This window comes from Antennarius striatus, chromosome 8 (genome assembly GCF_040054535.1).
Source record: "Antennarius striatus isolate MH-2024 chromosome 8, ASM4005453v1, whole genome shotgun sequence".
NCBI classification, from domain to species: Eukaryota; Metazoa; Chordata; class Actinopteri; order Lophiiformes; family Antennariidae; genus Antennarius; species Antennarius striatus.
Genome location: NC_090783.1, coordinates 242,501 through 268,091, shown reverse-complemented (window position 1 = coordinate 268,091; position 25,591 = coordinate 242,501). Strand labels below are relative to the sequence as shown.

The following is a 25,591-nucleotide window of genomic DNA, read 5'->3' as shown; positions in this document are numbered from 1 at the left end:
GTTTCTACTGGTCTCTACTGGTTTCTACTGGTCTCTACTAGTTTCTCTGGTCTCTACTGGTTTCTACTGGTCTCTACTGGTTTCTCTGGTCTCTACTGGTTTCTACTGGTCTCCACCAGTTTCTCTGGTCTCTACTGGTTTCTACTGGTTTCTCTGGTCTCTACTGGTTTCTCTGGTCTCTACTGGTCTCTACTAGTTTCTCTGGTCTCTACTGGTTTCTACTGGTCTCTACTGGTTTCTCTGGTCTCTACTGGTTTCTCTGGTCTCTACTGGTTTCTACTGGTCTCTACTGGTTTCTCTGGTCTCTACTGGTTTCTCTGGTCTCTACTGGTTTCTATTGGTCTCTACTGGTTTCTCTGGTCTCTACTGGTTTCTACTGGTCTCTACTAGTTTCTCTGGTCTCTACTGGTTTCTACTGGTCTCTACTGGTTTCTACTGGTCTCTACTGGTTTCTACTGGTCTCTACTAGTTTCTCTGGTCTCTACTGGTTTGTCTGGTCTCTACTGGTTTCTACTGGTCTCTACTGGTTTCTACTGGTCTCTACTGGTTTCTACTGGTCTCTACTAGTTTCTCTGGTCTCTACTGGTTTCTACTGGTCTCTACTGGTTTCTCTGGTCTCTACTGGTTTCTACTGGTCTCCACCAGTTTCTCTGGTCTCTACTGGTTTCTACTGGTTTCTCTGGTCTCTACTGGTTTCTCTGGTCTCTACTGGTCTCTACTAGTTTCTCTGGTCTCTACTGGTTTCTACTGGTCTCTACTGGTTTATCTGGTCTCTACTGGTCTTTCCTGGTCTCTACTGGTTTCTACTGGTCTCTATTGGTTTCTCTGGTCTCTACTGGTTTCTCTGGTCTCTACTGGTTTCTACTGGTCTCTATTGGTTTCTCTGGTCTCTACTGGTTTCTACTGGTCTCTACTGGTTTCTCTGGTCTCTACTGGTTTCTCTGGTCTCTACTTGTTTCTACTGGTCTCTACTGGTTTCTCTGGTCTCTACTGGTTTCTCTGGTCTCTACTGGTTTCTACTGGTCTCTACTGGTTTCTCTGGTCTCTACTGGTTTCTCTGGTCTCTACTGGTTTCTATTGGTCTCTACTGGTTTCTCTGGTCTCTACTGGTTTCTACTGGTCTCTACTGGTTTCTCTGGTCTCTACTGGTTTCTCTGGTCTCTACTGGTCTCTACTGGTCTCTACTGGTTTCTACTGGTCTCTACTGGTTTCTCTGGTCTCTACTGGTTTCTACTGGTCTCTACTGGTTTCTACTGGTTTCTCTAGTCTCTACTGGTCTCTACTGGTTTCTCTAGTCTCTACTGGTCTCTACTGGTTTGTCTGGTCTCTACTGGTTTCTACTGGTCTCTACTGGTTTCTACTGGTCTCTACTGGTTTCTCTAGTCTCTACTGGTCTCTACTGGTTTCTCTAGTCTCTACTGGTCTCTACTGGTTTGTCTGGTCTCTACTGGTTTCTCTGGTCTCTACTGGTTTCTCTGGTCTCTACTGGTTTCTCTGGTCTCTACTGGTTTTGTTTGACTTTATTCAGACTAAGAACTTTTGCTTGACAGACTGATTTTTTGACAAAGATCCAAACACGACAATCTTTATTTAAATTGTCATCATTAACAACCAGCAGTGTGTCCGGCTCTCAGCTCCCAGCATGCACCTGGAGTGGCCATCAGTTGATACACAGACACAGCCACTGCAAACAGGAGGAAGTGCTCAGTGATGATGTCACAGCCAGCTGGTCATGTGATTGGTTCTGGTCTCCAGTACCTGCTGGAGGTCCAGCTGGATCTTCTTCTGCTGGTTCTTGTCCAGGATCCTGAACATCTCTGCAAGCAGGGGGGGCATGAATGAGTGACTGAGACAGGGGCGGCAGAGTGGACCTGGGGGGCAGAGTGGACCTGGGGCGCCGGTGGGCTGACACTCACTGATCAGGGTCTCCAGACGGATCAGACAGCCCACGAAACAGTCAAAGTCGATGGCGAAGCTGCTGTCGGCGTAACGGCTGACCACCTCCTGCAGGACGGCGCTGTTCACCTGGAACCCTGGAGAGCCCCCCCAAGACACCTCAGAACCCCCAAACACCTCAGAGCCCCCCCCAAACACCTCAGAACCCCCCCCCCCAAACACCTCAGGACCCCCAAACACCTCAGAACCCCAAACACCTCAGAACCCCAAACACCTCAGGACCCCCCAAAACACCTCAGAACCCCCCCCAAACACCTCAGAGCCCCCCTCACCTGCTTCAGCTAGAGCTGCTCTCATCTCATGACTGCTCATCGTCCCAGAAGCATCAGAGTCATGACCCTTAAAGATGTCCTGGGGGGGGGGCAGAGGGGGAGGAGCCAGAGGGGGAGGAGCAGAGCAGATGGAGGCCACACAGCAAACATTAACTGGTGTAACTGGTGTCAGGGCCATCCGGTGGTTGCCATGGCGACTCACCAGGTATCTCTGCAGCTTCATCCACAGACGGTGGAACTCCAGCAGACCCAGCGTCCCGGTGCCGTCCGTCTGCTGACCAGTTAAAGGTCCGTCTGCAGGTCTGATTGATCACCGATCCATCACCAATTACTGATCGATCAAGGATACGTCCAGCAGGCTGATGATGTTCCGACACGTGTGGAGACTGAAGCCATCGGTCCTCACGTCTGACCCTTCAACACAACACGGGTCAGTGATGTCACCGTGACGTCACTGTGACATCACCGTGACATCACTGTAACATCACTGTGACATCACTGTGACATCACTGTGACATCACTGTGACATCACCGTGACATCACTGTAACATCACCGTGACGTCACTGTGACATCACCGTGACATCACCGTGACATCACTGTGACATCACTGTGACATCACTGTGACATCACTGTGATGTCACGGACTCTTACTCTGTGAGATCACTTTGTCCAGGATCTGTTGCAGCTCAAAGGCTGAGATCTCTGAGTCCTGTTGAGACAAAAGTGATTGATCATCAGAGGTGTTTATTGATAGACTGGTGATTGATGATCGTCAGCTGATTGATTGATTACGTTTCCAGCGATCTGGAGGAAGAGGCGTTTGAAGTGAGGATCCACATCTTCCTGTTTGACGTCCGGCTGGAAGGAAGAGACCAATCAGAATGGAGATCAAGCAGGAAGTGACACGTTTGCTGTGACATCACCAACCTCCTGGACGTCAGCGTCAACTTCCTCCTCCATCGGCCTGGAGACATGACAGGGTGAGGAGTGTGTGTGTGTGTGTGTGTGTGTGTGTGTGTGTGTGTGTGTGTGTGTGTGTGTGTGACCTGCAGGGGGCGCTCTTCTCGGTGAACACCCTCAGGATGAAGCTGCCCTTGCGGTGCGGTTCGAAGGTGGAGGGGACGACCACGTACCCCCCCGGGGGCAGCTTCAGGCGCACACACACCTCCCTCAGGTTGATGAAGGGGCTGCGAGCCGCCGCCCCCACCCTCAGCAGGACGTCAGGACCCAGGTGGGCCCCCCCACCCTGAAACTGAGCACAGGAGACGGTACAGTACTGTAGTACTGACAGTACTGTAATACAGAGTACTGTAATACAGAGTACTGTAATACAGAGTACTGTAATACAGAGTACTGTAATACAGAGTACTGTAATCCTGGCTGTGGGTGTCCCTCAGGGACCCGGTTCTGGTCCTGATGCTGGACTCACCTCATCAGGAACCTGAAACAGACAAACAGGGGCGTCTACAAGAGAGGTTCTGGATCGTGTTGTGGTTCTGGAGCCGGTACCTGGTAGAGGGCGAACCCCACGGTGTTGAGGTCCCTCCCGAAGCGCCTCTCCCGGCGGGCGTCTCTCTGCATCAGCCCGATGACGGCGGTGCAGCCGTCCTCGCCGTCGTGCGGCTCGTCGTCCACGTCCTCCAGACGGATGAAGAACTGAGGGTTGGAGCAGAACGTGGCTGTGGAGACAGGGGCGTCCCATTGGAGGAGACAAGTCACATGACACTAGTTAGATGGCCGTTAGCATGATAGCCTTCAACATTAGCATTGTGATGAAGTCTCGACAACGTCTGAGAGTCTGAACGTCTGCTGACATCTACTGACGTCTACTGACGTCTACTGACATCTACTGACATCTACTGACATCTACTGACGTCTGACATCTACTGACGTCTACTGACGTCTACTGACGTCTACTGACGTCTGACATCTACTGACGTCTGACATCTACTGACATCTACTGACGTTTACTGACATCTACTGACGTTTACTGACATCTACTGACATCTACTGACATCTACTGACGTTTACTGACATCTACTGACATCTACTGACGTTTACTGACATCTACTGACATCTACTGACGTTTATTGACATCTACTGACGTCTGACATCTACTGACATCTACTGACATCTACTGACGTCTGACATCTACTGACGTCTGACATCTACTGACATCTACTGACATCTACTGACATCTACTGACGTTTACTGACATCTACTGACATCTACTGACATCTACTGACGTTTACTGACATCTACTGACATCTACTTACATCTACTGACGTTTACTGACATCTACTGACGTCTGACATCCACTGACATCTACTGACATCTACTGACATCTACTGACGTTTACTGACGACTGACATCTACTGACATCTACTGACGTCTGACATCTACTGACGTCTGACATCTACTGACGTTTACTGACATCTACTGACATCTACTGACATCTACTGACGTCTGACATCTACTGACGTCTGACATCTACTGACGTTTACTGACATCTACTGACATCTACTGACATCTACTGACGTCTGACATCTACTGACATCTACTGACATCTACTGACGTCTCCTGACATCTACTGACATCTACTGACATCTCCTGACGTCTCCTGACATCTACTGACATCTACTGACATCTACTGACATCTACTGACGTCTGACATCTACTGACATCTACTGACATCTACTGACATCTACTGACGTCTGACATCTACTGACATCTACTGACATCTACTGACATCTACTGACATCTACTGACGTCTCCTGACATCTACTGACATCTACTGACATCTACTGACGTCTGACATCTACTGACATCTACTGACGTCTGACATCTACTGACATCTACTGACATCTACTGACGTCTGACATCTACTGACATCTACTGACGTCTGACATCTACTGACATCTACTGACATCTACTGACATCTACTGACGTCTCCTGACATCTACTGACATCTACTGACATCTACTGACGTCTGACATCTACTGACATCTACTGACGTCTGACATCTACTGACATCTACTGACGTCTCCTGACATCTATTGACGTCTACAGAAGGTCAAACAGGAGTGACGACAGTGTTTCCATAGCAACAGCCCCCTGCCCCTCACTGACGGGCGTTTGTACCCTGGGCTTGGGGGAGTGGCCTGTGGAACCTCGCAGTCTGCCAAAGACCAATGAGGAGCCTGCCGGATCTGCAGCCTGGTATCATCGCTGGCGTCGCCGTGGTGACGGCGGTGCGTACCTGTGTAGTTCCTGCAGCCGCCAGCGGTGGCGCCCACCCTCCACACGCCCTCAAACTGGCTGTAGCTCCAGCGGGCGACCTGCTCGCCCCCCAGCGCGTCGGGCGTCAGGTTACAGATGTCCAGCCGTGAGAAGTGCCGCAGGAAGTCGGCGTAGGACATCCTGGGGGCAGGAAGGTGTTCGCTAACAACACGTGGCAGGGGACACCCCGGACCAGACGCCACAGCGACCCTGAACTCACCAGAACTCCCCGTCGTCAGCAGAGTGGGCCAGGCTGCTCCTCTCCCCCGGCTGAACCCCGTCCCACTCCCTGGACCTGGACACAAAGGTCAGACCGGCCCTGAACGCACCAGCGGGTCAGGGTCTAAATCTGGATCTGGTCTGGATCTGGACTCACCCGTCGCTCCAGGCCCCGGTCCACTCCACCTGACCCCAGGGGTTCCTGATCCTGAGCAGCTCCACAGGAGAGCCGAGGTGATGGACCTGTGGGACAGAAGCGTGGTGGGGGACAGCCTCCCAGCAGCCCCGGGGGGGTGGGGCCGGGGGGGCAGGCTAACAGGAAGTGGATCTCAAGTACCTGTCGCTATGGCAACAGGAACCTGTGACGCCACACCGACACTCACAACTGGAGCTCAGAGATTCAAGGAAATACATGAATGCTAGCAGAATGCTAACAGGAAGTTAGCATTGAGAGCTTCCCTGAAGGCTGTGATTGGTTTTTTGACACTCGCTTGCGTTTCCCAGCATGCCTCACCTGCTGCGCGGCGGTGATGGAGTAGGCGTGGCCTTTGACCAGCTTCTGGCGGGTGACAGCCTCCGTCTCGTAGGAGCTGGAAATCTGAAAGGCGGACGGATGAGGGTCTGAGCCGGCGGCGTGCGGCCGAGGCGGCGCGGCGGCGTTCTTACATCGATGGAGCAGCCGAGCAGCGAGCCTAGCTTCAGCGCCTTCCTCACCACCTGGAACAGGAAGGGCGGAGCCTCCTGCAGGTCGTAGCTCTCAGAGATTCCCCCCGTGAAGTCCTCAAAACCCTCGATGCTCGAGCCGCCGGTGAGCGCCTCGTACGAGCTGTTCACCCTGCAACGCACGAGCTAGGAGCTAGCATCACGGGAGGAGTTAGCATCACGGGAGGAGTTAGCATCACGGGAGGAGTTAGCATCACGGGAGGAGTTAGCATCACGGGAGGAGTTAGCATCACGGGAGGGGTTAGCATCACGGGAGGAGTTAGCATCACGGGAGGAGTTAGCATCACGGGAGGAGTTAGCATCACGGGAGGGGTTAGCATCACGGGAGGGGTTAGCATCACGGGAGGGGTTAGCATCACGGGAGGAGTTAGCATCACGGGAGGAGCTAGTATCTATCAGGAGGATTAGCATCTATGAAGGGGAGTTAGCAGCTAGCGTTTAGCCTTTGTTGACCCTGCTGGGCGTCGACGGCGTTTCCTCTGAATGAATCAGTTTGTTTGGTTTCCAGGTTGGTCAGAGCTGAGTCAACACCCCCACCCCAAGACCACACACACTGCTGTTAACACACACTGGTTGGGATGGGGTTATGGGTCAGGGGTTATGGGTCAGGGGTCAGACCTACTTGGCGTAGGCCTTCTCCAGCAGGGCGCTCCAGAACTCCCGCCCCTCGGCCGAGTGGACGAATAGCAGCTTCCCGTCCCTGACGGGCAGGCGGTCGTCCACCACCACGTCCACCCACTCACCGAACTGCCAGAACTACAGGTGAGACACGTGATGTCACTGCCTGAGGCTCCGCCCAGTGGGCGTGTCTGCGGCGCCTACCTGGAAGTGGAAGATGCCGGCATACTGCTGGGTGAAGCTCTGTCCTGGGGGGACCACCCGCTCCAGGAGGCGGGGGTTCAGCGTCAGCGAGGCGATGGCCGCCAGCAGCCAGCAGTCACCTGACACACAGCAGGTCACATGACCACCTGGAGGACATCACAGAGGGGCGTGTGCGTGCGCTGCTCACCTAGCGCCCCCTGGCAGATGTCCGTCCTGTCGGCGCCACCCACGATGAACTGAGGGTCTGAACACAGCTCCTGATTGGACGAGACCACAGGTGACCTCAGAGCACCTTCACAGTGACCTCCAATCAGCTCGCTCCTGCCTTCTGATTGGTCGGATCCTGGACCCTCATCAGAACTGGTGAGGACGTGACCCTTTCATGACCGGGCGTGGTCACAGCAGTGACCTGCACCTGGCTCCGGTGGGGGGCGGAGCTCAGACGGTCCAATCAGAGGCAAACCGTCCGGTTCGGTGTGGATAAAGTTTACCTGGGGGGCGGGGGGGTCACTCACCGTGGGGCGTTTCCACTCCACGCCGGTGGTCTTGGGTGAGTAGCGCCCCAGCTGGTTGAAGCCCAGGGCGTCCCAGCCGGCGGGGAAGGCGGGGTCACAGAACAGCGTCCCGCTCTGGAGACACGCCCCCCGCAGCTTCTGGAAGTCCTGCCCGCCGAACGCCACGGCGTTGGCCCGGCTGCCCACGCCCTCCTCCTCCCGCGCTTTCCTCCTCGCCAGCTCCGTCGCCGTGCTCGCCATCCTGAGGTCTGACGCCGCCAAGGGGCGCCATCGCTTTAAGCGGTGGGGGCAGGGCTCAGGGGCGGGGCTTTGGACGCTGACCTCAGGTGACTGGTCGCTCTGATAAGGCTGATGTTTACACTAAAGGTGTGACCACGTTCAGAGGCTCCGCCCCCTGAAGACAAAACCAGATCCAGTGAACACCTCTGCTGCCCCCCCAGGCCAGACCTTCATCACCATCATCATCATCCTCCTCCTCCACAGAGCAGCAGACTCCAGCAGTGGTTCTGTTCAGGTCCATCAGTGACCCGGGTCGGAGACCAGGACCAGCTTGACGGTGGAGGAGGATCTGTGTGTTTAAAGTCTTTACTTCCTGGACCAGAACTAAAACTGTTTGCCCCCCAGGGGTGAAAAGAGGGGTTCTGGTTCTGATATGGATCAGACCCAGAAGGTCTGGATGCGGTTCTGTGGAGCCATGAATCTGGACCTTTAAGGGTCCTGGATCAGCTGATGCAGCAGGATGAGATCCCTCAGGAACCAGGACCTGAGTCAGGGTCTGGATCCGGGTCCGGATCTGTATCTGTATCTGTATCTGTATCTGGGTCTGGGTCTGGATCTAGGTCTCAATCTGGGTCTGGACCTGGATCTGGTTCGGGTTCTGGATCTGGATCCGGGTGTCGATCAGGATCCGGGTCTGGCTCAGGTTCTGGATCAGGATCCGGGTCCGGATCGGGGTTTGGATCAGGATCTGGGTCCGGATCGGGCCTTCCAGGGAGCAGAGGGAGGGCGGAGCGGCAGAGGGGCGGTGCCAGCAGCGGGAGGAGGCCGTGGCTCCGCCTCCTCCCGCGGGCGCAGGGCGGGTCTATTTTTTTGGGCGGAGGTCGGATCTCCGTAAACTTTCTAGCGGACCGTCTGAACTTTCGTCTCCCGGTTCTCCGTTCTCCGGTTCTCCGGTTCTTCTCTGCTCCATCATGTCCGGCGTGGCGAGCTCTCTGGCCAAGAAGCGGGCCCTGGCTGCGGGCTTCGGGACCAACGCCAACGCGGTCCGGTACCTGAACCAGGACTTCTCGGCCCTCCGCGCCCAGTGCCTCTCCTCCGGGCGGCTGTTCACCGACCCGCTGTTCCCCGCCGCGCCCGAGGCGCTGGGCTTCAAGGACCTGGGCCGGAACTCCTACAAGGTCCGGGGGGTGACCTGGAAGAGACCGACGGTAAGACCGGACCCGGTGGGAACCGGAAGTGGGGGGGGTGGAGGGTGGTTGGCAGGATACCTGGAGACGGGTCCTGAAGCTCCGCCCCCATCAGAACCCCATCGATCAGTCTGGTCGATCATATCTGGCAGTGCGCATGCGCGTTACATAATCATGACGTATTGATTATGTGATGATCAGACCTGTTGATCGCGAGCAGCAGATCGAACCTGATCAGTCACACGGCTCGGCTCCAGGTCACGTGATCTGATCCATGCACTGATCCCCAGTGGGCCAATGATCTTCTCCCATTTGAAGAGCCACGCCCTCCTGAGGATGTGATGGTGTGATCAGGAAGTAAAAAATAAACAACACCCAATCAATACGATTGATCTGTGACCCCACTGACCTGGTAGCTTCAGTCTGCTAGCTCGGGGCTACCTGTCTGCTAGCTCGGGGCTACCTGTCTGCTAGCTCGGGGCTACCTGTCTGCTAGCTCGGGGCTACCTGTCTGCTAGCTCGGGGCTACCTGTCTGCTAGCTCGGGGCTACCTGTCTGCTAGCTCGGGGCTACCTGTCTGCTAGCTCGGGGCTACCTGTCTGCTAGCTCGGGGCTACCTGTCTGCTAGCTCGGGGCTACCTGTCTGCTAGCTCGGGGCTACCTTCCATGTGTTCATTAGGATGCAGGAATGTCAGTGGAACAGAAATGTTCTGTCTGCCTTTACTGGACTGTGTGTGTGTGTGTGTGTGTGGGTGGGGCCTGTGTGTGTGTGTGTGTGTGGGTGGGGCCTGTGTGTGTGTGTGTGTGTGTGGGTGGGGCCTGTGTGTGTGTGTGTGTGTGGGTGGGGCCTGTGTGTGTGTGTGTGTGTGTGGGTGGGGCCTGTGTGTGTGTGTGTGTGTGGGTGGGGCCTGTGTGTGTGTGTGTGTGTGTGGGTGGGGCCTGTGTGTGTGTGTGTGTGTGTGGGTGGGGCCTGTGTGTGTGTGTGTGTGTGTGGGTGGGGCCTGTGTGTGTGTGTGTGTGTGGGTGGGGCCTGTGTGTGTGTGTGTGTGTGTGGGTGGGGCCTGTGTGTGTTGTGTGTGTGTGTGTGTGTGGGTGGGGCCTGTGTTTACCAGTGAGGGTTGGAGGCAGTGAGTCAGAGATCCTACGTTCCACAGCGGTGACTCACTCACAGTGATAAACAAAGACTCTTCCTGGTTGAAGGACCCACAGGAACGCCCAGAGCGTTCCTGTGGGTTCCTGTGGGTTCCTGTGGGTTCTGTGACTCTGAGCTCACAAACAGGAAGTGTGCTCAGTACTGCATCCTGCTACTGGAAACCCATTGGTGAACGGGGATGAGTAAATAAAATAATTTCCCTTTGGGATTATTAAAGTCATCTTTATCTTCATCTTCCTCATGGGGGGGTGGATGTAGTGAGGAAGACAGGAGGGCAGTAGATGTTAGAGGAGGATGAAGATGGGGGGCCACGCCCACAGGAAGAGAAGACTTTATTTACTCCACATGTAGCGTTCACTGTCAGCAGGACTTTGAAGCATCTTATTAACATTACTAGTTAATTATCATCATCATCATTTTATCATTATTTATTATGATCATTATTAGTGTTATTGTTATTATCATCATGAACTTTTTATGATTATGGTCATAACTATTATTATTGTTAAGATTATTTATAGATACATTTAATGACTTTATAACTGACAGACGTCTCCAGAAAAGTTTTCTAGTTACTGGTTGTTTGAAAGCGACCAATCAGAGTTCAGCTGTCGTCTCGTCCAACAGGAACTAGTCTCCAATCCTGAGTTCATTGTGGGCGGAGCCACCAGGACTGACATCTGCCAAGGGGCGTTGGGTGAGTTTTCCAGACGGGCCCTGAACGCATCACCAGTTTGATTCAAGTCTTATCAGAGACGTAGACTGACCCGGATCAGAGACGTAGACTGACCCAGATCAGAGACGTAGACTGACCCGGATCAGAGACGTAGACTGACCCGGATCAGAGACGTAGACTGACCCGGATCAGAGACGTAGACTGACCCGGATCAGAGACGTAGACTGACCCGGATCAGAGACGTAGACTGACCCGGATCAGAGACGTAGACTGACCCGGATCAGAGACGTAGACTGACCCGGATCAGAGACGTAGACTGACCCGGATCAGAGACGTAGACTGACCCGGATCAGAGACGTAGACTGACCCGGATCAGAGACGTAGACTGACCCGGATCAGAGACGTAGACTGACCCGGATCAGAGACGGTAGACTGACCCAGGACAGAGACCTTAGACTGACCCGGATCAGAGACTGTAGACTGACCCGGATCAGAGACGGTAGACTGACCCAGATCAGAGACGTAGACTGACCCGGATCAGAGACGTAGACTAACCCGGATCAGAGACGTAGACTGACCCGGATCAGAGACGTAGACTGACCCGGATCAGAGACGGTAGACTGACCCGGATCAGAGACCGTAGACTGACCAGGTTGAGGGTCCAATCAGGTTTACTGCTTCCTGTCCTGGTTTTATGGTTAAGAATATAGAAACCAGTTTAACAGCTGGTAGCCAGGAAGGAGGCCACGCCCCCTGACTTGGCGTGATGTGTTACCGCCGCTCATTACATCAGTGATGACATCACGTCTGAACAGGCCGACAGGAGACAATGCACGGCGTCAAGTCACTTGTAGTCAGGGACTGTAGGGGGTGGGACTAATGAGCTAGCCATCTGTAGGGGGCGGGGCTAACCTCTGTGTGTCCAGGTGACTGCTGGCTGTTGGCGGCCATCGCCTCCCTGACGCTCAACGAGTACGTGATGGCGAGAGTCGTCCCCCCCGACCAGAGCTTCAGCGATGGCTACGCCGGCATCTTCCACTTCCAGGTAACCATGACAACACTGCTGCTAGCACTGTTAGCACTAGCACTTGTAGCACCCAAGTCTGTTAGCATTAGTACTGTACTCCTACTACTGGCTAGTGCTAACACTAATGCTAGCACTGAACTGTTAGCATTAGCCAGTGCTAGCAGTACTGTAGGTGGCTGTAGACTCAGGAAACCTGAGTGGATCTGATGGCAGGAACAAGACTCCTCCCATCTGGCTGAGTGGGTGGAGCCTCAGGCAGTGACATCACGTGTCTCACCTGTAGTTCTGGCAGTTCGTAAGTGGGCGGAGCCTCAGGCAGTGACATCATGTGTCTCACCTGTAGTTCTGGCAGTTCGGTAAGTGGGCGGAGCCTCAGGCAGTGACATCATGTGTCTCACCTGTAGTTCTGGCAGTTCGGTGAGTGGGTGGACGTGGTGGTGGACGACCGCCTGCCGGTCAAAGACGACGAGCTGCTATTCGTCCACTCAGCGGAGGGGCGGGAGTTCTGGAGCGCCCTGCTGGAGAAGGCCTACGCCAAGTAAGACCCGCCTGACTAGCATCACCGAGCTAGTTAGCTAGCATCTTCTCTAGAGATAGTCGCTTGTCATCAAAATATTGTAAGTTGCTAACATTAGCAATGATTAGTGACTTTAGCTAACAGCCGTGATATGTGCCTTTAGCTAACATTAGCCTAATACGTGCTGTGTTTGTGGGCGGGGTTAACAGTGTCGTCTGCGCACAGAGTGCGTGGGGTTAGTGGGTGTGTTCTGTTTCAGGGTGAACGGCTGCTACGAGGCGCTGTCGGGGGGCTCCACCACCGAGGGCTTTGAGGATTTCACGGGGGGCATCGCCGAGAACTACGACCTCCGCCAACCCCCCAGCAATCTGTTCCACATCATCAGGAAGGCCCTGGAGGCGGGGGCACTGCTGGGCTGCTCCATCGACGTGAGTCACCCCGGAGCGAGCGCCGCCTGCTGTGATGATGATGATGGTGGTGATGATGGTGGTGATGATGATGATGATGGTGATGGTGATGGTGATGATGATGATGGTGGTGATGATGATGGTGATGATGATGATGATGGTGATGATGATGGTGATGCCGATGATGATGATGATGATGGTGATGTTAGTGATGATGTCACACCTTCAGATCACCAGCGCTGCAGACTCGGAGGCTGTCACCCGTCAAAAGCTGGTGAAAGGCCACGCCTACTCGTTGACCGGCGCCGTGGAGGTGATGTCACTTCCTGTAAATGAAAGGAGATGATGTGAAGACGAGGATGAAGAGCGGTTTGTGTTGCAGGTGGACTACCGGGGCCAGAGGGAGAAGCTGGTGAGGATGAGGAACCCCTGGGGGCAGGTGGAGTGGACCGGGGCGTGGAGCGACGGGTAACCAATCAGAACACTCCCCTGGACGAGACACCTGTTAGGTGTTAAAGGAGGGCGTGTTCATCACTAAAGGAGGGCGTGTTCATCACTAAAGGAGGGCGTGTTCATCACTAAAGGAGGGCGTGTTCATCACTAAAGGAGGGCGTGTTCATCACTAAAGGAGGGCGTGTTCATCACTAAAGGAGGGCGTGTTCAGAGCTAAGGAGGGCGTGTTCATCACTAAAGGAGGGCGTGTTCAGAGCTAAAGGAGGGCGTGTTCAGCACTAAAAGAGGGCGTGTTCATCACTAAAGGAGGGCGTGTTCAGAGCTAAAGGAGGGCGTGTTCAGCACTAAAAGAGGGCGTGTTCAGCACTAAAAGAGGGCGTGTTCAGCTCTAAAGGAGGGCGTGTTCATCACTAAAGGAGGGCGTGTTCAGAGCTAAGGAGGGCGTGTTCATCACTAAAGGAGGGCGTGTTCAGAGCTAAAGGAGGGCGTGTTCAGCACTAAAAGAGGGCGTGTTCAGCACTAAAAGAGGGCGTGTTCAGAGCTAAAGGAGGGCGTGTTCATCACTAAAGGAGGGCGTGTTCAGCACTAAAAGAGGGCGTGTTCAGCACTAAAGGAGGGCGTGTTCAGCACTAAAGGGGGGCGTGTTCCGAGCTAAAGGAGGGTGTGTCCGTTGTGATTCACGTTGCCATGGTGCCCACAGGTCGTCGGAGTGGAACTACGTCCAGGGCGACTGTCCCAATGCTAACGCTGAGGACGGGGAGTTCTGGTAGGTGACGTCTTAATGCTAGCCGCCCATGCTAACAGGCGCTATGCTAACACGGCGGTGCTGTACAGGATGTCCTTCAACGACTTCCTGCGCCACTGGTCCCGGATCGAGGTGTGCACCCTGACGCCCGACGCCATCGGGGACGACTCGGTCAAACACTGGAGCGTCAACAACTACGACGGCACCTGGAGGCGGGGCTCCACCGCCGGGGGCTGCAGGAACAACCCCTGTGAGTGTTACCCCGTGGAGGGGGGTGTGGGCGTGACCTGTTCTGACTGTGGGCGTGGCCTGTTCCGACCGTATGGGCGTGGCCCGTTCTGACTGTGTGTGGGCGTGGCCTGTTCCGACTGTGTGTGGGCGTGGCCTGTTCCGACTGTGTGTGGGCGTGGGCGTGGCCTTTTCTGACTGTGTGTGGGTGGGCGTGGCCTGTTCTGACTGTGTGTGTGTGTGGGCGTGGCCTTTTCTGACTGTGTGTGTGTGTGGGCGTGGCCTTTTCTGACTGTGTGTGGGTGGGCGTGGCCTGTTCTGACTGTGTGTGTGTGGGCGTGGCCTGTTCTGACTGTGTGTGTGTGGGCGTGGCCTGTTCTGACTGTGTGTGTGGGCGTGGTCTGTTCTGACTGTGTGTGTGGTCTGTTCTGACTGTGGGCGTGGCCTGTTCTGACTGGGCGTGGCCCGTTCTGACTGTGGGCGTGGCCTGTTCTGACTGGGCGTGGCCTGTTCTTACTGTGGGCGTGGTCTGTTCTGACTCTGTGTGTGGGCGTGGCCTGTTCTGACTGCTTGTGTGTGGGCGTGGCCTGTTCTGACTCTGTGTGTGGGCGTGGCCTGCAGACACGTTCTGGACCAACCCCCAGTTCGTGATCCGGTTGGACGAGCAGGACGACGACCCCGACGACGGCGAGGACGGCTGCAGCTTCGTGGTGGGGCTGATCCAGAAGAACCGCCGGAAGCTCCGCAAGCAGGGGGAGGACATGCACACCATCGGGTTCGCCATCTACGAGGTGGGGGGGCCGGGCGGGGCTCAGGGCGGGGCTCAGGGGCGGAGGCCCTGTCCACCACGACTGATGACTCGTCTTTTCTGCTGTTCCTCAGGTTCCCCAGCAGGTGAGCGCCAGATGCCTGACAGGTCAAAGGTCACACAGCAGCTACAGGTCAAAGGTCCCATAGCAGCTACAGGTCAAAGGTCACATCACAGGCTCAGCAGCTAAAAGGTCACACATCACAGGGCAGCTACAGGTCAAAGGTCCCACATCATACGGTAGCTACAGGTCAAAGGTGACACATCACAGGGCAGCTATAGGTCAAAGGTCACACATCACAGGGCTGCTACAGGTCAAAGGTCACACATCACAGGCTCAGCAGCGTTTTAAGGAGGTCCAACCTCTGAACAAAGGATCATGGGAGTAAATATGAACATGTACAGCATCACTGTTAGCTAAGGGCAGGTTAGCAGCCCAGCTAATCGCTAGAATGCTAAGCTAGTCAAAGAAAATGTAAACCCAGGAAGGGCGTTTGTCTCCTGCTGATGACATCATCACAGGCTGACAGGCATGGTCAGGAGTGTCCGCCCTCTTCCCTGCATCGTATTGGTCGCTGTAATCGTGGGAGGGATGAGGAATCACATGACTGTGAACACAAACACGTCTGTGAATGGTGACTGAAGCCACGCCCCTCTGAGTCCTAGGCTACGCCCAGAAGGGGCGTTCCCGCCCTCATGTACAGCTGATCCTGATTGGCTGCTTCCCCCCCAGTTCCAGGGCCAGAGGGAGGTGCACCTGGACAAGAACTTCTTCCTGAGCCACGCCCAGACGGCGCGCTCCGAGACCTTCATCAACCTGAGGGAGGTGTGCTCCCGCTTCAAGCTGCCCCCCGGCGAGTACCTGATCGTCCCCTCCACCTTCGAGCCGCACCTGAACGGGGACTTCTGCATCCGGGTGTTCTCCGAGAAGCAGAACGACACCCAGTAAGGCCCCGGGGGGGCGACTGGGCGTGAAGGGGGGTGGTTCTTCTGGGTGTGGTATGAATGGGGGCGGTCCTTCTCGGCGTGCTGGTGACTGCTGATGTCTCCTCCCCTCAGACCATGTGACGATCCCGTCGGCGCTGAACTTGATGACGTGAGTGTTCTGCCAAACACAGCTAATGCTAACGTGCTAGCCTATGAAAACAGCTAATGCTAACGTGCTAGCCCGTGAAAACAGCTAATGCTAACATTTGACGTGGTCACTTTGACCTCATATTTTGACTGATCAGTGAATTCAGAGTATTGACAGACGATCGATCGATCGCTCTGGTGCGGCGTTGACTTAGAGTGATGCTGACTCTGTTGCCGTGGTGACCAGGAGCTGGTGCCTGACGAGGAGGTGGACGCTGGATTCAGAGGCCTCTTCCAGAAACTGGCGGGAGCCGTACGTATGATGTCATCGTACACCTGTGACATCATCCATCCAGAAGGCGGGGCTTCAGGTGTGACTGTTTCCTTTTGGCTTCCAGGATATGCAAATTTCTGCGGCGGAGCTCAGAACCATCCTGAACAAGATCGTCGGCAAAAGTGAGTTACAGCTGCTCACCTGTCTACCTGCTCACCTGTCTACCTGTTAACCCGTCTACCTGCTCACCCGTTTACCTGCTCACCCGTCTACCTGCTCACCCGTCTACCTGCTCACCCGTCTACCTGCTCACCCGTCTACCTGCTCACCAGTCTACCTGCTCCCCCGTCTACCTGTTAACCCGTCTACCTGCTCACCAGTCTACCTGCTCACCAGTCTACCTGCTCACCTGTCTACCTGTTAACCCGTCTACCTGCTCACCAGTCTACCTGCTCACCCGTCTACCTGCTCACCCGTCTACCTGCTCACCAGTCTACCTGCTCCCCCGTCTACCTGTTAACCCGTCTACCTGCTCACCAGTCTACCTGCTCACCAGTCTACCTGCTCACCTGTCTACCTGTTAACCCGTCTACCTGCTCACCAGTCTACCTGCTCACCCGTCTACCTGCTCACCAGTCTACCTGCTCACCCGTCTACCTGTTAACCCGTCTACCTGCTCATCCGTCTACCTGCTCACCTGTCTGCCTGACATGAAACACTTCCTTCACAGGAAGTGACATCAAGACAGACGGCTTCAGCATGGAGACCTGCCGGGTGATGGTCAACCTGATGGACGTATCTTTGAAATCAATCAATCAATCAATCATTCTATTGATACAACAGGTTACTAGCGTGTCATACGTGTTGTTGGTCATGTGACGTGAGCGTACGGCGGTCCACCAGGTGATGCTTCCTGAACTCCAGATCAGGACAGCGGTAACGGGAAACTGGGCCTGGGAGAGTTCGCCACCATGTGGAAGAAGATCCAGAAGTACCTGGTGAGGGCGTTTCCACGGGAACGTGTCCATGGAGCGCTTCCATGGGAGCGTTGCCATGGGAACCAGCTGAGTGTTTCTCTCCTCCAGTCAATCTACAAGACGAACGACCTGGACGGCTCGGGCTCCATGAGCACGCCGGAGATGAGGGTCGCCTTCAAGGACGCAGGTCGGTTCATTCTGGAAGGTTTCTGATTGGCTGAGCCAACCTCAGTGGGCGGAGTTTAAATGCTGTGACGGCTTCTTACTTCCTACTCATATTCTCTGTGAGCAACAGGCCTCAAGCCCCGCCCACCGCCATCGCCAGGTGGCGTTACCATGGCTACGTTGTTCTGCTGAGCTAGTGGGCGGAGCTCAGGTCCGTCCCAGCGTTCCGTTAGGTTCCTGTTCCCTAGCGGGTCAGGGGTCAGAGGTCGCCCCACCCCCAGACTGTCTGCTTCCTCCTCCTCCTCCTCTTCCTCCTCTTCCTCCTCCTCCTCTTCCTCCTCTTCCTCTTCCTCCTCCTCTTCCTCCTCCTCCTCCTCTTCCTCCTCTTCCTCCTCCTCCTCTTCCTTCTCTTCCTCCTTCTCTTCCTCCTCCTCCTCTTCCTCCTCCTCCTCCTCCTCTTCCTCCTCTTCCTCCTCTTCCTCCTCCTCTTCCTCCTCTTCCTCCTCCTCCTCTTCCTCCTCCTCCTCCTCATTAATGATGTTTGTCTCTGCTGCTGTCAGACGTCTGAGGGTACGTGACGTCCTGCTAACATTCATCAGCATTTTTAGCACCTATGATTTGACTAGTTTTCCTCTAAAGCTAACTGTTAGCATTAGCGTGCTGACACCGGTCTGGCGCCCCCTGCAGGGTTCACCCTGAACAACACCATCTACCAGCTGCTGGTGGCACGCTACGCCGACCCCGACATGACCATCGACTTCGACAACTTCGTGGGCTGTCTGATCCGGCTGGAGACCATGTTCCGTGAGTCACATGACCAGTGCTCACAGCCGGCGGCTAGCGGAGGAGCTAACGCTCACAGCACAGATAAGTCCCAGAGAACTGGCCAATCACAGAGCTTCATCCAGGTTGTTGGACAGAAGAACGTTCTGTTTCAGAACCAGAACCTTTTGACCCTTGAAGGCTCTGATTGGCCCGTTCTTTGGTGCTGCTGTCTTCTGCTAGCTGCTGTGCTAACGTGTGAGCTAACTGCAGCTAGCTGCTGTGCTAACCTGCGAGCTAACTGCTAGCATGTGGCTGGTGTTCCTCAGGGATGTTCCAGAAGCTGGACCAACACTCCAGTGGAACCATCGAGCTGAACTTCGAGCAGGTGAGTCGTCCTCCAGGCTGAGGGGCGTGTCCACCACCAGGTGCTGCCCCGCCATTGGTCGCTGAGCCCCCTCTTCTCCCCCTGCAGTGGTTGAACTTCACCATGCTGTGAGCCGATCTTCAACCAACATCACTTCCTGGTTGGTCACCTATCCAGGTCCCTCCAGTCACGTGACTGACACGCCCCTCCCACGGCCACCTGCATGTTCTCCTCACCCCAGTTAGGCCTGCTCCTTATGAGGCTGTCGATAAAGTTTATTCAAACTGGTTTCAGAGCAGGTGAAGGTCACGACAGACAGGAACCAGTTTATTCAGTTTATTCAGTTTATTCAGTTTATTTAACCTTCAGGCCAAAGAAAATAAAATCAATTAAATCAATAAACGTAAAATCAATAAAATCAATAAATGTGATTTAAACTAATAAACATGAACGAACAGAAACAACGCGTCCGTCTTTCTTCCGGAGGAAGTGACGTCAGCTCGGCGGCTGGCTCTTTGAAAGCTCGCGACGGCGATGATGAGAGCCCGCCCCCCCCTCTCTCTCTCTCACACACACACACACACACACACACACACACACACACACACATACTGGGCGGGGCCTCACACTGGGCGGGGCCTCACTGCAGCAGAACATCCTCCGGTGCTTCTCCAGCGCTGCGGTACCGACGGAGCTGCTTCCGGACCGGGAGGACCGACGGGCCGGTGAGTGTCGGGTCTGGGTCTAGGTCTGGGTCTGGGTCTGGATCTGGGTGAGGGGGGGTACAACCGATCCGTGAGGACCAATCAGCGACCGGTCCTCCTCCAGCGTCACGCGCGGATCAAAGTGAAATCCGTCCTCTGAACGGGCGAACCGGGAGACGAGGAGCTCTCGTGACGTCATCCGGTTTTTAAAGTGACGTGTTGAATGACCTGAACCAGGTAAGGACATTCTAAAAGAGGCGCGAGGCGAGCATCTGATGAGACCCCGCCCACTGATAACGTCCGTTAGGAAAATCAATCAATCGATTGATGTGACCCGGATCGATTCTGTGTGAACCGGTGAGACCTCCAGCATCGGGCTCTGATTGGCTGGCCTTCATCACGTGACTACATCAAAACCCCGCCCATACCATTTTGTTGTTACTATTAATTATTAATTTGATATTATTAACAAGAATTTGTTATTATTTTTAACTTTCTATTCTTATTAATGATTTATTATTACAGTTATGATTGTTATTATAATTTATTATTATTATTATTGTTATTGTTATTATAATTAATTTATTATTATTGTTATTGTTATTATAATTAATTTATTATTATTGTTATTGTTATTATAATTAATTTATTATTATTGTTATTGTTATTATAATTAATTTATTATTATTTATTATTATTGTTATTGTTATTATAGGAATCAGTGGTTATGCTAGCAAACTGCAGCTGAAGCTAACACTTGTTTCCTGTCAGCTTTTCATTGGACACTCAGGATGACGGGGGGCGTGTCTGAACGGATCCAGAGGGAGCGGCTGAAGGCTGGAGGTCTGGGCTCCGCCCACTCAGCCGTCCCCTACCAGAACCAGGACTTCCAGGCCCTGAGGGCTGAGTGTCTGCAGGACGGCTGCCTGTTCCAGGACCCCCTGTTCCCAGCAGAACCCTCCTCACTGGGCTTCAAGGAGCTGGGCCCCCGGACCACCAAGACCAGGGGGGTGGAGTGGAAGAGACCAACGGTGAGGCTAACGCTGCAGCTAGCGTCACGCTAACATCACAGCTAGCTGGTCGCATGTGAGACCATCTGAACAAATTCCATGAAGAAGGTTCCTCCTGATGGTTCCTTCTGATGGTTCCTTCTGATGGTTCCTCCTGGTGGTTCCTCCTGGTGTTTCCTCCTGATGGTTACTCCTAATGGTTCCTCCTGGTGGTTCCTCCTGGTGGTTCCTCCTGGTGGTTCCTCCTGGTGTTTCCTCCTGATGGTTCCTCCTAATGGTTCCTCCTGATGGTTCCTCCTGGTGGTTCCTCCTGGTGGTTCCTCCTGATGGTTCCTCCTGGTGGTTCCTCCTGGTGGTTCCTCCTGATGGTTCCTCCTGGTGGTTCCTCCTGATGGTTCCTCCTGGTGGTTCCTCCTGGTGGTTCCTCCTGGTGTTTCCTCCTGATGGTTCCTCCTAATGGTTCCTCCTGATGGTTCCTCCTGGTGGTTCCTCCTGATGGTTCCTCCTGATGGTTCCTCCTGATGGTTCCTCCTGATGGTTCCTCCTGGTGGTTCCTCCTGATGGTTCCTCCTGGTGGTTCCTCCTGGTGGTTCCTCCTGATGGTTCCTCCTGATGGTTCCTCCTGATGGTTCCTCCTGGTGTTTCCTCCTGATGGTTCCTCCTAATGGTTCCTCCTGATGGGTCCTCCTGGTGGTTCCTCCTGATGGGTCCTCCTGGTGGTTCCTCCTGATGGGTCCTCCTGGTGGTTCCTCCTGATGGGTCCTCCGGGTGGCGCTGTCACCTGGAGGTTGGACCAGCCGTGATGTCATCACTGAGGCGTTAATCATGATTAATCCTCATTAGGTGTTTCAGTCACATGACACACACGTGTGACTCTTTCTATCGCGTCAGCAAACTGTCTCTGATTGGCTGTTTCAGGAACTGACGGACAGCCCTCAGTTCATCATGGGCGGAGCTACCAGGACAGACATCTGCCAAGGAGCGCTGGGTGAGTTGTTAACTGGTCATGTGACCTGGGGCTTAAGGAAAACAACCCTAACGACTGTTGCTAGTTGGGCAGCTGGAGTTGCTTGTGTTGTTACGGTAACCAGTCAGCAGCCAGCGGGGGGGCGGCGTGAGGACGGCGTTAGGGCGTCGCCAGGGACTGAGTCTGAGTCAGGACAGGAAGCAGCATCTGCAGACTTAGGCCACAGAACTGATCTGTGCTGATTGGTTTATTGATCAGTGAACAGACGTCTGCTGAAAGGAATGCTGTTAGCCGGAAACATTAGCAGCTTAATGCTGTATTAGCGTTTAGCGTAGCATTAGTGGCTCCCGGTGGACTAGCAGAGGCTAATGGCGTTCCATCAGTGTGTACTTCAGGGTCCCTCCGGGAAGGCGGCGCCCTCGGGTGAAGGTCAGACGACCTGGAGGCTACTGCATCAGTCTGTCTATAAAATGTTAGCATATCAGTTAGCAGCACTGCAAGGTTTCAGATTAATTTAGCTCGCTAGCATTAGTTAATGAACACTCGTGGTGTTTACGAATTTAAGTTGTCATGGTAACACTAATGTTACCTCGAAATCCAAACAAAGGGTAGAGCTGATGTCGTTAGCTAATGCTAACAGCTAACAACTCAGCCTGAAGGCGGTCCCAGCAGGACGCTGCTGCTGGACTGACACTGAAGGGTGGCGTCTCGTGTCAGGTGACTGCTGGCTGCTGGCTGCTATTGGCTCGCTGACCCTGAATGAACACCTGCTGCATCGCGTGGTTCCTCACAGCCAGAGCTTCACCCAGCAGTACGCCGGCATCTTCCACTTCCAGGTGAGACTCCGCCTACAGCCATCAGCGTCAACCTGCTGAGTCATCATCCATCAGTCCGCCAGAAAGCCACGACGCAGCGTCCATCGTTTCATGTCCACCCGTTAACACTGTGACCCTGTAACGCCGTAACACATAACACTGTAACATGTTACAGTGTTACATGTTACAGTGTAGCATGTAACACTGTAACATGTAACACCGTAACACATAACACTGTAACATGTAACACGTAACACTGTAACATGTAACACTATAACACGTAACACTGTAACATATAACACTGTAACATGTAACACCGTAACACACAACACTATAACACTGTAACATGTAACGCTATAACACTGTAACATGTAACACTGTAGCGTGTAACACTGTAACACTATAACACTGTAACATGTAACGCTATAACACTGTAACATGTAACACTGTAACACTGTGACACTATAACATTGTAACATGTAACACTGTAGCATGTAACACTGTAGCATGTAACACTGTAGCATGTAACACTGTAGCATGTAACACTGTAGCATGTAACACTGTAGCATGTAACACTGTAGCATGTAACACTGTAACACCATACCCTACTCGTAATTGAGCCACTTGAAAGGAGAGAAACTGTTTCTACACATGAAGCAATGAAGCGGACAGCGTTTCGTGGTGACATCATTCCACCGGTTGGGCGTGAGCTTCTGGGAGTGGGCGGAGCCTCAGGCAGTGACATCATGTGTCTCACCTGTAGTTCTGGCAGTTCGGTGAGTGGGTGGATGTGGTGGTGGACGACCGTCTGCCGGTCAAAGACGGCGAGCTGTTATTCGTCCACTCGGCGGAGGGGCGGGAGTTCTGGAGCGCCCTGCTGGAGAAGGCCTACGCCAAGTAGGTCTGATGCCTGACCTCTAACCCCTAACCCATAACCCATAACCCTACACCAAGTAGATCCACACAGGCCTGTGGCCGTCGCTCCGCCCTCATCGCCATGGCGACGGCTTCAGAAGGGTGTGTTTTGTGTGTGAGGTTGAACGGCTCGTACGAGGCGCTGTCGGGGGGCAGCACCACCGAAGGCTTCGAGGACTTCACCGGGGGCGTGGCCGAGATGTACGAGCTGAAGGACGCGCCGCCAGACCTTCATCGCATCATCCGCAAAGCCCTGGAGCGAGGCTCGCTGCTGGGCTGCTCCATCGACGTCAGTCACACACGCAGTGACATCATCAGAGGGTGACGTCACCGTGACATCACCGGGCGTGTCTTCTGTCTGCAGATCACCAGTGCCTTCGACATGGAGGCAGTGACCTTCAAGAAGCTGGTGAAAGGCCACGCCTACTCTGTGACAGCGATCAGACAGGTGAGTCGGTGCTGCCGTCACGTCATGTGACGTCATGTGACCTCACCTTGAGCAGTGTCCTCTGTGCAGGTGGACTACCGGGGCCAGCAGGAGCGTCTGATCCGGATCAGGAACCCGTGGGGTCAGGTGGAGTGGACGGGTGCCTGGAGCGACAAGTCAGTGCCCCCCCGTCCAATCAGACACTGTGTTGGTGAGCGTGTGACTAATGAGTGTCATGTGACAGCTCGTCAGAGTGGAACGCCGTCGACGCCGCCGACAAAGACCAGCTGCTCTGCAGCATGGAGGACGGGGAGTTCTGGTGGGTTTCCATGGTTACGGTCTGCTGGGACCACGATGACATTCATCATGTGATTGATCTGTGGTTCTGTCTGTGGTTCTGTCTGTGGTTCTGTCTGTGGTTCTGTCTGTGGTTCTGTCTGTGGTTCTGTCTGTGGTTCTGTCGGTGGTTCTGTCTGTGGTTCTGTCTGTGGTTCTGTCTGTGTTTGTGGTTCTGTCTGTGGTTCTGTCTCTGTCTGTGGTTCTGTCTGTGGTTCTGTCTGTGGTTCTTTCTGTGGTTCTGTCTGTGGTTCTGTCGGTGGTTCTGTCTGTGGTTCTGTCTGTGGTTCTGTCGGTGGTTCTGTCTCTGTCTGTGGTTCTGTCTGTGGTTCTGTCTGTGGTTCTATCTGTGGTTCTGTCTGTGGTTCTTCTGTGTGTCAGGATGTCTTTCCAGGAGTTCCTGCGTCAGTTCTCCAGGCTGGAGGTCTGTAATCTGACTCCAGACGCTCTGACCCAGGACTCCTCCCGGTTCTGGAACACCACCATGTTTGAGGGGGGGTGGAGGAAAGGCAGCACCGCCGGGGGCTGCAGGAACCACCCCAGTAAGACTGGGGGGGGGGCGGGGTGTCCTGGTCATGAATGTAATCCTGTCCCGCACTGGTGTGGGGGCTCCTCATGCAGTGTGGTATCCCATGATGCTCTCTGCCCCCCCCAGACACGTTCTGGATCAACCCCCAGTACCGGATCCGTCTGCTGGAGGAGGACGACGACCCGGAGGACGAGGAGTCCGCCTGCAGCTTCCTGGTGGCTCTGATGCAGAAGCACCGCCGCCGCCACCGCCAGCACGGCCAGGACGTGCACACCATCGGCTTCGCCATCTACGAGGTCACATGACCGCAGACCCGTAAGCCCCTCCCCGCGGCCCCGTCCCGTTTCCTGACCCGTGTCCCGTCCCGTTTCAGATCCCGGAGGAGGTGAGTGTGTGAAGCGTGTGTCCGTGTGGCGTGTTGAGCCTGACGGGTGTGTGTGTGCAGCTCCGCGGGCGTCCCGGCGTCCACCTGAAGAAGGACTTCTTCCTGCGCCGCTCCTCCTGCGCCCGCTCACACACCTTCATCAACCTGAGGGAGGTGAGCGCCAGGCTCCGCCTCCCGCCGGGCGAGTACCTGGTGGTCCCGTCCACCTTCGAACCCGCCAAGGAGGCCGACTTCGTGCTGAGAGTGTTCACTGAGAAGCAGGCCGAGAGCGGGTGAGTGTGGGGGATGCTGGGGGGCGGGTCCTGGGGGGGGGCGGTGACATCATGTGACTGAATGTGACTTCCTGCAGCGAGATGGACGACCTCATCGAGGCCGACCTGGACCAGGAGGTAACAACAATCTGTGATGTCACGGTGATGTCATCGTGACGTAGCTGCTCATGACCCCCCTGACCCCCCCCCCCATTCCTGCTTTCTGCAGGAGGAAATCTCAGAGAGTGACGTGGACGAGTCCTTCAAGGCCATGTTTGCTCAACTGTCAGGAAACGTGAGTAAAAGTAGTAGTGAGGGGTCAGGGTTAGGGTCAGGTTAGGGGTTAGGGTTAGGGTTAGGGGTTAGGGTTAGGGGTTAGAGTTAGGGTTTAGAGATAGGGTTAGGGTTTAGGGGTTAGGTTAGGGT

At 54.5% G+C, this 25,591-nt stretch overlaps 3 protein-coding genes across 5 annotated transcripts in view; 2 read left to right on the top strand and 1 right to left on the bottom strand.

Moving 5' to 3' along the window:
- Positions 1 to 1,569: 1,569 nt before the first annotated feature.
- On the bottom strand, positions 1,570 to 8,782 carry LOC137600545 (calpain-2 catalytic subunit-like). Of its 2 annotated transcripts, XM_068322236.1 has the most exons (21): positions 7,788 to 8,782; positions 7,460 to 7,529; positions 7,273 to 7,391; positions 7,073 to 7,206; positions 6,394 to 6,562; positions 6,242 to 6,325; positions 5,885 to 5,970; positions 5,729 to 5,803; positions 5,489 to 5,649; positions 3,739 to 3,908; positions 3,659 to 3,670; positions 3,276 to 3,481; positions 3,157 to 3,193; positions 3,022 to 3,087; positions 2,881 to 2,938; positions 2,578 to 2,642; positions 2,431 to 2,499; positions 2,229 to 2,307; positions 1,917 to 2,033; positions 1,759 to 1,817; positions 1,570 to 1,684 (listed from the first exon to the last, which is right to left on the bottom strand). In XM_068322236.1, the coding sequence occupies exons 1-21, from the start codon at positions 8,025 to 8,027 to the stop codon at positions 1,661 to 1,663; spliced, it is 2,100 nt and encodes a 699-aa protein (XP_068178337.1). In that variant the 5' UTR covers positions 8,028 to 8,782; the 3' UTR covers positions 1,570 to 1,660. The 2 variants fall into 2 exon arrangements, with proteins under 2 accessions (XP_068178337.1, XP_068178338.1); XM_068322237.1 differs by lacking the exon at positions 3,659 to 3,670.
- An 80-nt stretch (positions 8,783 to 8,862) lies between these two features.
- LOC137600546 (calpain-2 catalytic subunit-like) lies at positions 8,863 to 19,290 on the top strand. Its single transcript, XM_068322238.1, has 21 exons — positions 8,863 to 9,214; positions 10,974 to 11,043; positions 11,949 to 12,067; positions 12,454 to 12,587; positions 12,826 to 12,994; positions 13,203 to 13,286; positions 13,356 to 13,441; positions 14,127 to 14,192; positions 14,261 to 14,421; positions 15,021 to 15,190; positions 15,282 to 15,293; positions 15,941 to 16,152; positions 16,267 to 16,303; positions 16,529 to 16,594; positions 16,680 to 16,737; positions 17,286 to 17,350; positions 17,485 to 17,553; positions 17,641 to 17,719; positions 18,385 to 18,501; positions 18,789 to 18,847; positions 18,935 to 19,290. The coding sequence occupies exons 1-21, from the start codon at positions 8,978 to 8,980 to the stop codon at positions 18,956 to 18,958; spliced, it is 2,094 nt and encodes a 697-aa protein (XP_068178339.1). The 5' UTR covers positions 8,863 to 8,977; the 3' UTR covers positions 18,959 to 19,290.
- A 153-nt stretch (positions 19,291 to 19,443) lies between these two features.
- Positions 19,444 to 25,591, top strand: part of LOC137599710 (calpain-1 catalytic subunit-like) — a 14,277-nt gene continuing 8,129 nt past the window's right edge. The window contains exons 1-15 of one of the 2 annotated variants that reach the window (XM_068320776.1): positions 19,444 to 19,551; positions 20,302 to 20,561; positions 21,459 to 21,528; positions 22,225 to 22,343; positions 23,086 to 23,219; positions 23,358 to 23,526; positions 23,602 to 23,685; positions 23,755 to 23,840; positions 23,909 to 23,983; positions 24,382 to 24,542; positions 24,656 to 24,825; positions 24,903 to 24,914; positions 24,975 to 25,186; positions 25,264 to 25,303; positions 25,395 to 25,460. In XM_068320776.1, coding sequence (XP_068176877.1) covers positions 20,322 to 20,561; positions 21,459 to 21,528; positions 22,225 to 22,343; positions 23,086 to 23,219; positions 23,358 to 23,526; positions 23,602 to 23,685; positions 23,755 to 23,840; positions 23,909 to 23,983; positions 24,382 to 24,542; positions 24,656 to 24,825; positions 24,903 to 24,914; positions 24,975 to 25,186; positions 25,264 to 25,303; positions 25,395 to 25,460 — 1,638 coding nt within the window. In that variant the 5' untranslated portion in view covers positions 19,444 to 19,551; positions 20,302 to 20,321. Of the gene's footprint in view, positions 19,552 to 20,301; positions 20,562 to 20,625; positions 21,328 to 21,458; positions 21,529 to 22,224; positions 22,344 to 23,085; positions 23,220 to 23,357; positions 23,527 to 23,601; positions 23,686 to 23,754; positions 23,841 to 23,908; positions 23,984 to 24,381; positions 24,543 to 24,655; positions 24,826 to 24,902; positions 24,915 to 24,974; positions 25,187 to 25,263; positions 25,304 to 25,394; positions 25,461 to 25,591 lie in introns of those variants that run through there. The other variant, XM_068320777.1, reaches the window with a different exon arrangement.